This window comes from Pan paniscus, chromosome 1 (assembly GCF_029289425.2).
Source record: "Pan paniscus chromosome 1, NHGRI_mPanPan1-v2.0_pri, whole genome shotgun sequence".
NCBI lineage: Eukaryota > Metazoa > Chordata > Mammalia > Primates > Hominidae > Pan > Pan paniscus.
The window spans coordinates 129,109,066-129,122,415 of NC_073249.2; the positions used below are offsets into that span (position 1 = coordinate 129,109,066).

Here is a 13,350-nt window from a genome sequence, read left to right on the forward strand (position 1 = left end):
AAAGGTCAGTCCCCAGAGCGGGTGCTCTACTCCCTCCCTCCCTTCTGCTTGCAGGCTGGGGCGCGGAGCGGGCTGAACGGGGAAGGCCGGGCTGCGGCTGCCGTGCCTGGCGCGGGAGCCGCAGGACCGAGAGCGCAGCCCCGCCCCGGGGGCGTTGCCGCCCCGCGCCCGCTCCGCGCCCGCTCCGCCCCCGCGTCGCCGGCCCTAGTCTGCCTGTTTTCCACTCGCGCTCCGGCTGCTGTCACTTGGCTCTCTGGCTGGAGCTTGAGGACGCAAGGAGGGTTTGTCACTGGCAGACTCGAGACTGTAGGCACTGCCATGGCCCCTGTGCTCAGTAAGGACTCGGCGGACATCGAGGTACGGACTTCGCGCCGGCTCGTCGGTGGTGGCGGGGTGGTGGGGAGTGCTCTGCGGGTAGGTGCCGGGGAGGCCCCCGCGGCCCCCGCACCCCGGAGAGTGAGAGACGCGGGAAAGTTTCCCCCGTGGGAGCTCTGCGGGGGAGCGGAGGAGCGCGGAGCCACAGGCCCGCGTGGGCAGGCGGGGAGCTCAGGGGAGGACTTTCCGCTACTGGAGGGGTTGCCCTTTGCATCGGGACCTGTTTACTTCGGAAGAGATTTGAGGAAGCCTGTCTTGTCCTCCTCTGAATGTCAGTGACTGAAGAAGCACTGGAGTTCCAGAGAGGTGGACTCTAGGGGGTAGGAGTGCCCATTTCCCACACGTTCTACCCCTTCACCTCCTGTATGTCGTTTCTGGACACCTCCACTGCCCCTATCTCCAATAGCTGAATCCTGCTATTTGCAAAGGTGAAGCATAGAAATAAAACATCTGTGTGTCAGCTGTAGCAGTCGCCTCTAGTCATAGTATTGTTTATGAAATAATTTAACATGGAGAGAATGGAACGAAGTATTCAGAACATGAAAAATGCAGTGCCCTCAGAAAAACTAACTGTATTTTTCTCTCCTCTCAACGGTTTTTGATTTCCTCTTGCACTCCGTTTCTGTTAAAAAAAAATCTTCTTTTATGTAAATAAGGTCCTACCTGAAACGACATGGCATTTCCTTTCTCTCTAGTATCTTAATATATGCGATGAAAAGGATTTAATTATAAACAGTGATTTTACACATACTAAACCTAGGTCAGCACTTTTGAGCTAAGACAAACTGATTTTTAGTTTTCTGTTTTGTTTGGGGCTTTTCTTTATTTGAGTCTTCTACTCTGGTAGAAAATTATGTGTGTGTGTGTGTTTTCTTTAGAAATAACAAAATTTTCCTTTCGTCAGTCCTTTTGGCGGCTTAAGTAAAAGTTTTGCAAACCACCTGTTTGCAAAATAGCTGCTTTTGCCACATTTTGCCTCCGTAATTGAAGAAACTTTATATTCTGGGAGGAAGTAGTCCTGTTTTCTCCAGGCTCCATAACTTGGTTTGAAAAATCATTTTAGTAACAAGAGCCAAAGTGTATTATGTGGACATCTTTGGTTAGTTTACTTTTGGTTTCTGTTATGGAGAGTTGACTTTTTGATATTGAGCAATATGATATGTTTAACAAATATTTGTTCATCTGTGTGCAGGATAATAGATACTTGTCTTTTTCTATATTTCATTTAGGGAGTCTATTCCTTTTTGGTCCTTGTGACTTTGACTTAACTTTTTAAAAAATTTTATTTACTAAGTCGAGAAACAAGCTTCTGACAGTATTAAGGCAGTATTGATTTAAGATATCGGAGTTGTCTTAGGATGGGTGGCTTTTGGCTCTTTAATTTCAGAATGGTGTGTTATCTGCTTAACTGATTTCTTTCTCTGCAGTTGTCTTTGAAATGAGTGCTTACATTCTACTGAGGAGAAAGATGCCAGTGAAACATTGAATGCCAAGCTTGATTTCATATATTGTTTCAACTAAGAACGTTTAAGAAGTCCATCCTTCCCACTCCCTCCACTCAATTCAACCTTAGTCTATATGGCCAGTTTGCCTAATATTACTTTTAATCTAGATTGCTGGTGTTCAAACACCTTCAGCTCTTATGTAGTTCATATGTGCAACACTTTAATCAGTAACATCTTTCATCACTCACAGCACCTTACTTTTCCCTCAAAGTAATACCCGTGATTCATGAGCTAGAATACCATGAAAGAGCATGAAATTAATCATTAAAATATAATGCAGTGAGGAAAAATACATTAAGCCTAGGGGAGCACATTCAAGCATAAATGCCTCAGTTGATCCTATTGATTTACCAAAGTTCATTTTTGTGTTGAAGAATTAGAATGAATTATAAAGGCTCAGTTTTCCATCAAATTTGAATGCTTTTCTTGAACAAATTCATTACAACCATTGTCTAGAGATCTGATTGTGATCATTGTTTTAGCTTCAAATACATGGATAAGCAAGTAATATTTTAAAAATATTGGTATGAAGCAGTTAATGAATGTGATAAGAACACATTGATAAATGTGAAAAGTACTTGACAATTGTTAAAAGAACAGAAGGTGATGATAACAACCTACTCTAATAGTGACTGACTTTTCCCTATGAGCTAACTACAGAACCTCAGGTTTCAGTGAAACAGCCAAGAAATATCTTTGTTTCTGGGGGAAAAGTTATTGAGGTATATATAAAGGTGCTTTGTGTACCTGCTTCATAATTTCTAGTCTGAATCCAATATCACATCAGGATTTGACGGTTAGGAACATGGAAAACAATCAGATCACCAAACTCCATAGCTGGAATATCCCTGGGCTGGGAGATAGGCAAGGAAAGGATGTGTTACTTGGTAATAGGACCTAGCTCATTACTCAGAATTGTTGTTGTTGTTGTAATCATAGAAGTTGCATGAGAAATCAAGTTTTTTTTCAGATATATTAATGTGGTTCAGAGCCTGGCTTCTGAAACCAACTGCCTCTGATTGAGGTCTAACTTTAAGCTGTGTGTTTGGGCAAGTTAGCCTCTCTGAATTGCACATGGAAAATCTGCTAAGGATAATAAACAAATGTCACAAGTTGACAGCATCTTGTTGGGAAAAAGGACAAAAATGTTAAAAAATAAAGATAACAGAAAAATATATCTTATTCTCAGGAAAATCACTTCCAATGAAATGATTAGCATTTTAAAGTCCATTAATAGTAGTTATATGCTTTTAGAAGTTATTTTGCTTTGCGAGTGTACTGTTTGGATACAGTCTGAATTTTGTCAACCATGACTTTAATACAAACTCTCCTGGGATGGTTTCAAAGAAGGTTAGTATTGGACATTGGTCACTTTCCCAGGCCTCAGCAGTAACTTAACAGCACTTCTTCATTTAGATTGAATTTACAGCCAGTATATTGTGAATATCTGCGCACTTGAAAGGAAATGAGAATTATTTTGAAACAGTACTCTTTTGTTAAAGACCTTGTTCCCCTCCACCGGCAAGGATAATGAGAATAGACTTTGAAAGTATATATATCTAAACGAAATGTATGCAGCTGCAGCAAGCTTTTAACTATTTGAATACTAGTACTTTTGATATATATTTGTAGCCAAACCAAGTTGCTATCTGTTACTGTACTGCTACCACAGTCACAATCACAAGGCCCATTCCTTGAATGATCAGTTAGTGAATGTTAAAGGGTTATAAACTTAATTCACATTTACCCTGAATGAAAAAGGGATTTTAGTCCATTGTCCACAAAATCAAATGCATTTTAAGTCAAACAGAAATGGTTTCGGAATTACTGATACTGTGACTTCTATTCATTTGAAAAGGTAATTGGGAATTTTCTGTATGATTAACTAGGAAAATGAGATTAAAAATAGCGAATTTGGAAAATAGAAACATAATGGGAAAGACTTGGAGAAAGTGGACTTTACAAATTTTGAAACAAGGAAAGTCATGGGTTATAAATTGGCAGAGATGGCAAAAAAATTTTCAGAACATCTTTTATTGTAATTGCCTTTGCTGCTGGGGAGGAAGGAGAATCATGGATCCAAAAAAGATAATAAAGATTCCACTTTATACAAAGCCATGAGTTGTTTATTGATTTAAATGGATATATTTTTACTGAATGTGTAAGTATCAGTCATTTCTTTTCTCCTTCCTTTTATTGATTGGGCACTGCAGATCTTTTGGAAATGTATTCTTAAATAAATTAAGACTTTTAAAGCTTTAACTTTTTAAAACTATTTTGTGAGTTAGAGTTGTTGAAAACATGCTTGTACTTCCTACTTTAAGCTGTTTTGTGGGCCATAGTTTTACTTTAAAGTGTTTCTCCTTTCTAAGGAGTTTAGCTGGATAGTAGAAATGTGTCTGATTATCTGATTTGAGGAGTCACTGATTCTAATGGTAGCTTCCTGTAGTTTTAAGGTACTGCATATTTCTGTAGTTGAGTGTGTTGATATGTGTTTCAGTGCAGTTTTTTAAAATAGAGAAGGGGGTCTCAGTATATTGCCCGGGCTGGCCTTGTACTCTTGGGCTCAAGCGAACCTTTCAGCTTGGCCCACCAAAGTTGTGGGCAGTTTAAAGAAAAATTCTATCCTTTGCATATGAATTCAGATGAATAGTTTTGGTAGTTTAATTAAAATCTGGGAGATTAATGACTAATGATGGATCTTGATGGAGGGTGATTTTTAGATTGGATCTGCTTAATCTTAATGATAGCACATGGTGTTGACTGATTGCTTAATTGTAAAGTGTGCTGGAATTTGGTAGCCTCCTTTGTTACATTCTAGAAGAAAAATTCACTTTTAAAAAGATTATGAGTTCATATCCTTTGTAGGGACATGGATGAAGCTGGAAACCATCATTCTCAGCAAACTATCGCAAGGACAAAAAACCAAACACCACATGTTCTCACTCATAGGTGGGAATTGAGCAATAAGAACACATGAACACAGGAAGGGGAACATCACACACCAGGGCCTGTTGTGGGGTCAGGAGGAGGGATAGCATTTGGAGATATACCTAATGTTAAATGACGAGTTACTGGGTGCAGCACACCAACATGGCACATGTATATATATGTAACTAACCTGCATGTTGTACACATGTACCCTAAAACTTAAAGTATAATAAAAAAAAGATGAATATTAACAGTAAGGAATTGATAAGGACACTAAGAAGATCTAGAGTCAAAATACTGATTCAGTTATGGAAGATCTTTAAGCAATCATACCTTTCTTTAACTATTTGAATACAGCATCTTACCAAACTCTGTATAAACTGGCAACAACACAAGGACTGAAAGCTGGAACCCCTAGTAAAATAAAGATGTCTGATCACTGTGGGAGAATTCTAATAATTAGCATAAATGTAAGTAATAGTTTGGAACACTAAAACTAAAAGACAATGAGACTGAAAAAAGATTGTCGTAAAATATCATGACAAAGAAAATCTGATGAGATTTGATATAATCCAGGCTTCAATACAGCTAAAGAGGAGATCAAAATGTAGGATTGGCCAATTTATTTTTCTGCCTCTCAGCTGTATGAATGCATGACAAATATGTTGCAGAGCCCTTCAGTCCTTAAAACTGTAAAGAAAATTTTTATTTTGTTTATATTCCACCTTAATTAAAAATATTTAATAAGGCATTGTAAGATTACACCTTTATCTATAATTGGGACTTTGATTTTAAAATGTGACATATTTACCTTCTGGACTTCATTTGCTCATAATCCTCCATATCAAGACAGAAGGTGTTTTTGGCCTCAAATATCAGTCATGTGGGTGTTCACTGATATCCTGGAGCCAATTATACTACTGAGATAACTCTTAATAGGATTATGTCTTTCCTGTGGTTTATAATTATTACTGCTTCCATTGCTTTTAATTAAAATGTTACACTAGTACATATGAAACATCTGCATTCAAACTCAACATATAACTTTTAGCCAGTTCACCATGAATACATATATATTTATATGTATTGAGGAATTAAGTACTTTTATATGAAGTTATTTATTTTGTATTTCCCCAAGTCAAGCTTCCTTTCATGGTTAGTACAAAAAGAAAACATTGTATTTAAACAGACCTGGGTTAGAATCCTGGCACTATTTTATTTTATTTGTGTGACTGTGGTCAGCTTCTTTCTTGGACTGCCATTTCTTCTTCTGTGAATTGAATTTAATCCTATGTATTTCATGCAATAGCTATAAGGATTAATTGGAGTCACATACACAAAATGCTTCAGACAGCATTTGTCACATAAATATACGCTTTTTTAATTGGTTACACTTATTTTAAATGTTATTACTGCGTCTATCATGTACATTATATAAACATCAATTGGCAAGAATTTGTTTTTGCTCTAGTAATCAACTAGTGGTATTGAAGTCTGTTAGAATCTATGAGAAAGGGAGGAGTTAATGAAGTTAAAAGATTATGAAAGAGGTGCATTATAGATTTATAAATGTTGCATATATCTACTATGAAAAAGTTACTGAATTAACATTTGTCAATATTATGAGGGAGATTGGGGAGTTTCTGAAATTCAGATCAATTTAAGGAGACCCATTTCATTTCATTTCTGTTTAAAAATATGTTTTTAGTACCTGTTGTACTGCGAGCCCACTGGTGTAAGTTTCAGATGGTACAAAGGAAGTATATGGCCTAGGTTTTGTTTATACATGACTATTCACATCTAATACGTAGGTTAATAAGATTCAAATCCAGGCTAGCCCCATCCTTTTTTTTACTGCAACATACATATGGATTGATTCTTCTGTGTTTTTCTGAGTGTTTTTGAGACTAGATCAGGGCTAATGCATAGGTGAAAATTATTTTTTGGCATTCTCATAGAAATGTAGAAGGCATTTGACATTAATTTTTTTCTGAAAAGAAATTCCTACATAATTAAAACAAACCCTTGTATTTCCATGTGCTAACTGGAGTAGACTCATCTTCTTTCTAAGCAAACATATTAGCTTCAAAAACAATTTTTTTCTAAACTTTTAAGCATCCCTAAACACACTGCATTTGCTTATGAATAACTCTTTTAGCTCCTAGGAAACAGTTGGTTGGAGATAACCTATTTTGCACCAGGAAAAGGTAAAGTGTGATCTTACTGAGAGATGACTCATATATTACACTTTTTATACTAGCTATAATAATTTCATTTCTTTGAGAATTTTACCTTGGCTGTGTAACAGCATTTTTGCTAGACTTTACCTCCATGATAATAATTAAAGAGACAATCTGTGTCCCTACCTCCCAGGTGCTTGGAAATTGATATTATAAGCACTTATGAATGTCCCCTTGAGGCACTCTTGACTGGGCCACTTTGAAGAAAAATCTCTTCATCAATAATTAATCCCTGAGGGCCACTTCTCAGGGGACGCACACAAAATTACATGTCAACTCCAGGCCTGATTTATATAGGAGGCGATCATGGATGGAGCCCTGACTGCACTTCCTCCTCCCCCCATGTTTTATTCCTCACCTCTCTCTGCTGGTTCTCCTCCACCTCAACCTCTCAAAGCCCCCAGCACTTTTACTTCTCTCCCAAAACTTTATCCTCCAACTTACAACTCAGTGTACCTACACAGAATTGACTCACCCGGTAGATCTTAATCTTTATGAAATTCTTTAAGACTGACATGAAAAATTGTAGCATGTTAAAATTTATAGAAACATTACCATGCCTAATGAAAAGGTCGTGTGAAAATTGCCAGCAAAATAGTAGAATGTGTATTTACTATTTGTTAATTAAAATAAGTACATTTCCCAAGATACAGGGTAAGCCTGGGGATAATTTTGCTCTATGCCATAGATCCCTTGCTCTCTGACCTTGTGGGAATCATTCAGCCACTGTGAAGAGTTTTCTGATCTTCAGTGAGTTTGCTGTTGATCAGTCTTTTAAGGATGGTTTGAAATAAAATATGGCAATGGTGAAATTGTTTGGAAATGTGACCTGGTGTGTGTTCATATTAAGGAAATGCTAGGATCTTGGCTCCTCGATTTACATACTTGGTAGGATTGAGTGTACTATTTATACCAGCTGTATGAATTTCATGTGCTTATTCACCTGATTTTAAACTTTTTTAATGTCTGCTTGCTGCCTTTTCTTTTTTAATCTGATGAAGTAGCTAAATCTAAATTTCGCCTGAGAATACAAGAAAAGTTCAATCGTACTATATATGGCTGGAGTTCTGTGTAAGGGTGATCTGGAATTAACAAATTTACATTTTGTATGTTTTGGATTATGCTGTCTTTAACTAGAAATTAAGACCAGAGATTCGAAAAAGGAGATGGGACTCTTTATGCCAATTTCTTCAGTGTGTTTGTTGATTGATGATTGTAGGTGAAAACCATGGCATAAGCAATGGGGTCCCCAGAATTCAAGCTATACTAATCTGACTCCTTGTACCACAGTGACCTGAGAGCTTTGCGGGACTTCTTTCAGATATTTCTCTATGCCAAATATTGAGGAGTGCTGGGGTAAAAATTTAAACTTCTCCACAGTTCAAAGAAGAAAGGCATTCAGTTCCCCTTACAGATCTCTAGGGGTAACGTGTGTTACCATTCACCACAAAATGTTCATTCCTGTTAACTTTTAGTGTAACCTTAGTGTAATAAAAGTGTTAACTTTTATTATGCTTTATTTCCCCGATTTGATTTTTAAATTATTTTTCATGATTATTACAGAAGATTTAAAACATACAAAAAACTAAAATCAAAAGATGACCCCAAAGATACATAGTCATCCCTCTCAAGTCATCCACGTAATATTGATGTAGTACATTTCTTTCCTGTGCACGAGGTAGTCTTTCCCTAAATACTTTTAGTCGTATATAATTTGATATTTGTTTTCTTGTCCTATCAAAAGCATTTCTTTATATTCATATTAACTTCAGTTTTAAGTCACGGCGTAACATTCCTTGTGAGTGGAGATATCAAAATGTATTCAAGCCTCTCTCTTATTATCATACATTTACCTTGTTTTTTTAGTAGTCAGTTATTAAGAACAATGTTTCAGCACAATTTTTTTTATTTGCTTAAAGCATTGTGCTGGAAATACACTTGAGAGTGTTGGCTCAATGATATATAGTGCATTTTGGTTCTGCCCTTCTCGTTTGCCTGCTTCAACTGAATTAAGTGTCTTTAAAAATATGTTTTAAAAAAGGAAAAGGGGACCATTTTGGGGTGCAAAGACAGAAGGGGCAAAATGGAAATGGAACCAGTTTAACCGTTTGCCTCATCTTCCTAACACTGATTCTAGGTAACAGAACGGGCAGGCATCTGGATGTAGTTCCCTTTGATGTGGATGTGACTTCCTTTTAACTCAGTGCTGATAATAGCGTTTCTTTCTGGAGAATGGCTTGACAGCGTGCATGGTTCCTAATTTTTTCTGCCCTGGGAGAAAAGGAAGAGTAAGGTTGGACCTCAGGTTGTTATCTTGGATGGAACATTCCTAAACCTCAGATTGTTGTCGTGAATGGATAAATCTCAGGTTGTTATCTAGAATGAGTAAATGTAATACTAACTGCAGCTGTCTCATTATGTGATGGAAACTTTTATATTATCCCAGCCTTCTCACCCTCACCCCAAGAACAAATCACTCTGGCAGACCAGATTCTCAAAGAATTATTTTATCCTAGCCTGCCTTTACTTTGAAGTATGGGTTGTCATGTGTGTGCATGTGCATATGCACTAGCACGTGTGTGTACATTTTCTTTTTTTTTCCTTCCTGGTACTCAGAGAAGAAAGGGTCCGTGAGTGTAACTACTTTTGACTCAACACATTTTTCTCCCACATACAAATTAAATGAAGCAAAACATACTTCTTCCTTGGGTGTGCCAACCAAAATGACTCTTGATTTTTGCTACATTTTAAAGCTAAAGTTTACTTGCAACCCAAACTCCAGACATTGGTATGCTTAAGGCTCTGTCTTTTCTGAAAGAGATAAAAACATTTGCAGAGAAAAATTTGTATGTAGCTCATGAAAATTAGTGCCCATCACCCCTTTCATTCCAAGACTGGACAGTAAGAAACAAAACTTAAGCATCCTTTATGCTTAAGATCACAATATTATAGGATCCTAGAAGGGAATCATCAATGGTAGGTATGACTACTTTAAGGATTTGAAATATTTTCAAGTTGATGTCTACATAGTACTACTAATTAATATAGCTGCTAGCAGCTGTATGAGTATGTATAAAATGATACCCTTTCAAGTGTTAATAAAAATTATTTTTTAAATAAACAATTAGGTGAAACTTTTGTGTGATTCGTTTAATTTGTATTTGTTTGAATATTGGTAAATTTTAAACATTTTTCCACATTTTAAAATATTTTGGGTTTTATTTTAAACAAATTATTTTAACAACATTTTAATGTAAGAGTAAAATAAAAAAATGTAAATAAGAATACAAATAAGAAAAGTAGAAGTATAACAGATTTTAAGAAAACTAGATGCTAATGTATCATGAAATCACAACAAAATGAAAGTTATCTTGGAAACATAAAATCTCCCCAAACCTCAGATAAATTCAGAAACAGCAGTAGACTGATAACCTCTGTCCTTTATAATATTTATTGATAATGAGTAACAGATAATTAATATTTAGTCTGATTGTAGTGAAAGGACAGCATAGATTTGTGGTTAAGAGTATAGACTCTGGAATTAGAGTGCTAATGTTCACATCCTAGCTCTGCCACTTACTAGTTTTGACCTTGGCAAATAACTTAAACATTTTATGTTTCAGTTTCCTCATTGTAAAAGTGGGGATAGAAATCATACTTACATTACAGGATTGTTGTGTGGTTGAGAAAAATACTACAGATTCATCCTTTTTAATAGTTCCAGCATGTGACAAGTATGCAATTAATATTAGGTATTAAATTATTAATAATGGCTACCACCTATTGTTTTGACTTCAGTGATTTATCTCTTTGACAATATGTTATTTTAGTCTTCTTTAAAACACAGGAATTTACTCTCTTTTTTTAAATCTAAAATATTAATTTTTTCCTAATGTGCTAAGCACTGGTCTAGATGTTGGAAACACATTTTCAAACAAGACAGAAAAGAATTCTGCAGTCAATAAAATTGCATTCTAATGGAGGAACAATAGTAAAAAAAATTTCTTTAATGTACAGTAATTTCAGATAATATCATGAGCTTTTGTAAAAATAAACCAAGAAAATGTGATGCAGAATGGCTAGTAGGGTCTTTTTTCACATGGTAGTCAGAGAAGGCCTCCCTGTAGAGGTGACATTTGAACTGAAATCTAGAAGATCATAAGAAGTCTGTTAGGGGCTTTTGAGGAAAAATGAAAGCAAATCAAAGAGGTGGGACTGAACTTAGTTTGGTAAACAAAAAGAAGTAAGAGGTGTGGGGGACACAGATGTAATATGTAATGGCATTCAGTTTGAAATCACTATTAGATAGCACAGTAAAGATATCACGTAGGCAGCTGAAAGTAAGCTTTTGGATGTCTGTAAAGAAGCCGTAGCTGGAGATAGAAATTGAGGAATTATTGACATAAAGATGTTATTTAAAGTCTTGGGACTGAGTAAGATTACTTAAAGACAGCGTAGCTCAACAAGGGACTGAGGACTTTAGGCATTAAGAAGAGGAGAAGATAGCCAAGAAACCAAGGAAGGAGGAAGGATGTGTATATAGTCAACTTTCTTGTCTGCTGTTGGGAGGGTAAGTTGAGGGCATAAAGATTTCTTTTAACTTAGTAACATTGAAAAAGTGTGAGCTTGACAATAGCCATTGGGGAAAAAAGCCTAATAAAAATGGTTTGAGAAGAAAATAGAATGTGAGGAAGTAAGACAATGGCATTGGGAAATGCTGGAGAAAAGTTTTCCTGTAAAGGGGAACAGAAAATAGGGAAGTAGCTGGAGAGGGATAACAGAGCAGGTACATATGTTAAGGGAAGAGTTGCAGTGGGGAAACTAGAGTTGAAAGACATAGACGGGATAATTACTTGTATAAAGGGATTCTTTTGGTGAGAGGGAATAGGATTGATAATATAAGGTTTAGAATAGGTGGTGAGACAGAGGTGGCACATTGGGTGGCGGAACAAAAAATAAGTTCCCTCTTCTGATGGATGGTTTTAATTTTCTCAATAAGAGTATGAGGCAGGATTACCAACTGAGGGTGAGAGGAAAACAGGCTGTAAAAGTTTGAAGAACAGGTGAAAGTATGAATAGATTTTCTGTAAAGTAGAATAATGAAAATAATAAGTATAGTAGGATTGTTAGGCAGTGTTTGTTTTCTACTTGATGCTTGCAGTCAAGAATTGAACATGAGAGCAGTGAACATAATAGTGGATTGTTCTCCATCCACTTTTAACTGCTTGGGTTCAGGCAAAGAAGATGTAAAGAGATAAGTTTAAGTGGATTAGTTTTGCTTGGGCAATAAAGTTGGAGTGAGAGAAGAGTAGGGAATTAAGGATGTTGTGAAGAAGTCATAATAGTGTATCATGGAAGCTGATCTGAGGGACGTCAGCATAGGAGAATGAGATGACTACTGAAAACACCAGTGATATGCTCCATGGATTGATGGTTTCAGGAAGGTCAGATAATTCTTGGAAAGTGGAATGTTGTCAGAGGTAAAGATTGGAGTGGTATGTTTGAAATAAAGCTTTTAGAGATAGTGCGATAATCATGGTAAAGTCAAGACTATAACCAAGGGTGATGGTGGCTGCAGTGGGGTGGAAGAATGAGAATTATTGGTGGTGAGATGGTGAGTAAAAAGAGGCAGATGCTAAATGAGCCAAGAGTCTGTTGAAGTCATTAAGACTGGTGTAAAAAATTGAGTGGAGTTGAAGACATAGAGAATTAGTTGTTAAATTCTCACTGAATCTGGGTAGAGGGTGTGGTGGCAACCCCCTGGGGTTGGTAGATGACAGAAGCACTTAGTTATAGGGAGTAGAACACAGAGGAAATATGACGGGAAGATACATAAGAAAGGACAGCCAGGCCAGGTACGATGACTTACGCCTGTAATCCCAGCACTTTGGGAGGCCAAGTGTTGTGGATTGTTTGAACTCAGGAGTTCAAGACCAGCCCGGGCAATAGGGCAAAACCCCATCTCTACAACACATAGCAAAATTAGATGGGTGTGCTGGTGTGTGCCTGTAATCCTAGCTACTTGGGAGGCTGAGGTGGGAGGGTTGCTTGAGCCTGAGAGATGGAAGCTGCAGTAAGCCATGATTACACCACTGCACTCCAGCTTGGGCAACAGAGTGACGCCTTGTCTCCAAAAAGAAAGGGGAAAAAAATGAAAAGATAGCCTTATGACTATGCAGACAGTGATTGGAGTGATGCATCAACCAGCCAGAGGATAACAAGGATCGCCAGAACCTAGAAGAGACAACAAAGAATTCTCCCCTACAGATTTCAGAGGGAATATGACAAGGTTGACACCT

At 37.1% G+C, this 13,350-nt stretch overlaps 1 protein-coding gene across 6 annotated transcripts in view; it reads left to right on the top strand.

The window, feature by feature from the left end:
* Positions 1 to 13,350, top strand: part of DPYD (dihydropyrimidine dehydrogenase) — an 840,660-nt gene continuing 827,310 nt past the window's right edge. For 2 of the 6 annotated variants that reach the window (XR_004664922.4, XM_008960544.5), the window contains exon 1: positions 1 to 357. Coding sequence is in view for 5 of the 6 variants with exons in the window: in XM_008960544.5 (XP_008958792.1) it covers positions 319 to 357 (39 nt within the window). In the remaining variant the exon portion in view is untranslated. The remainder of the gene's footprint in view (positions 358 to 13,350) is intronic. The other 4 variants (XM_055115757.3, XM_034931766.3, XM_008960543.5 and 1 more) reach the window with 4 other exon arrangements.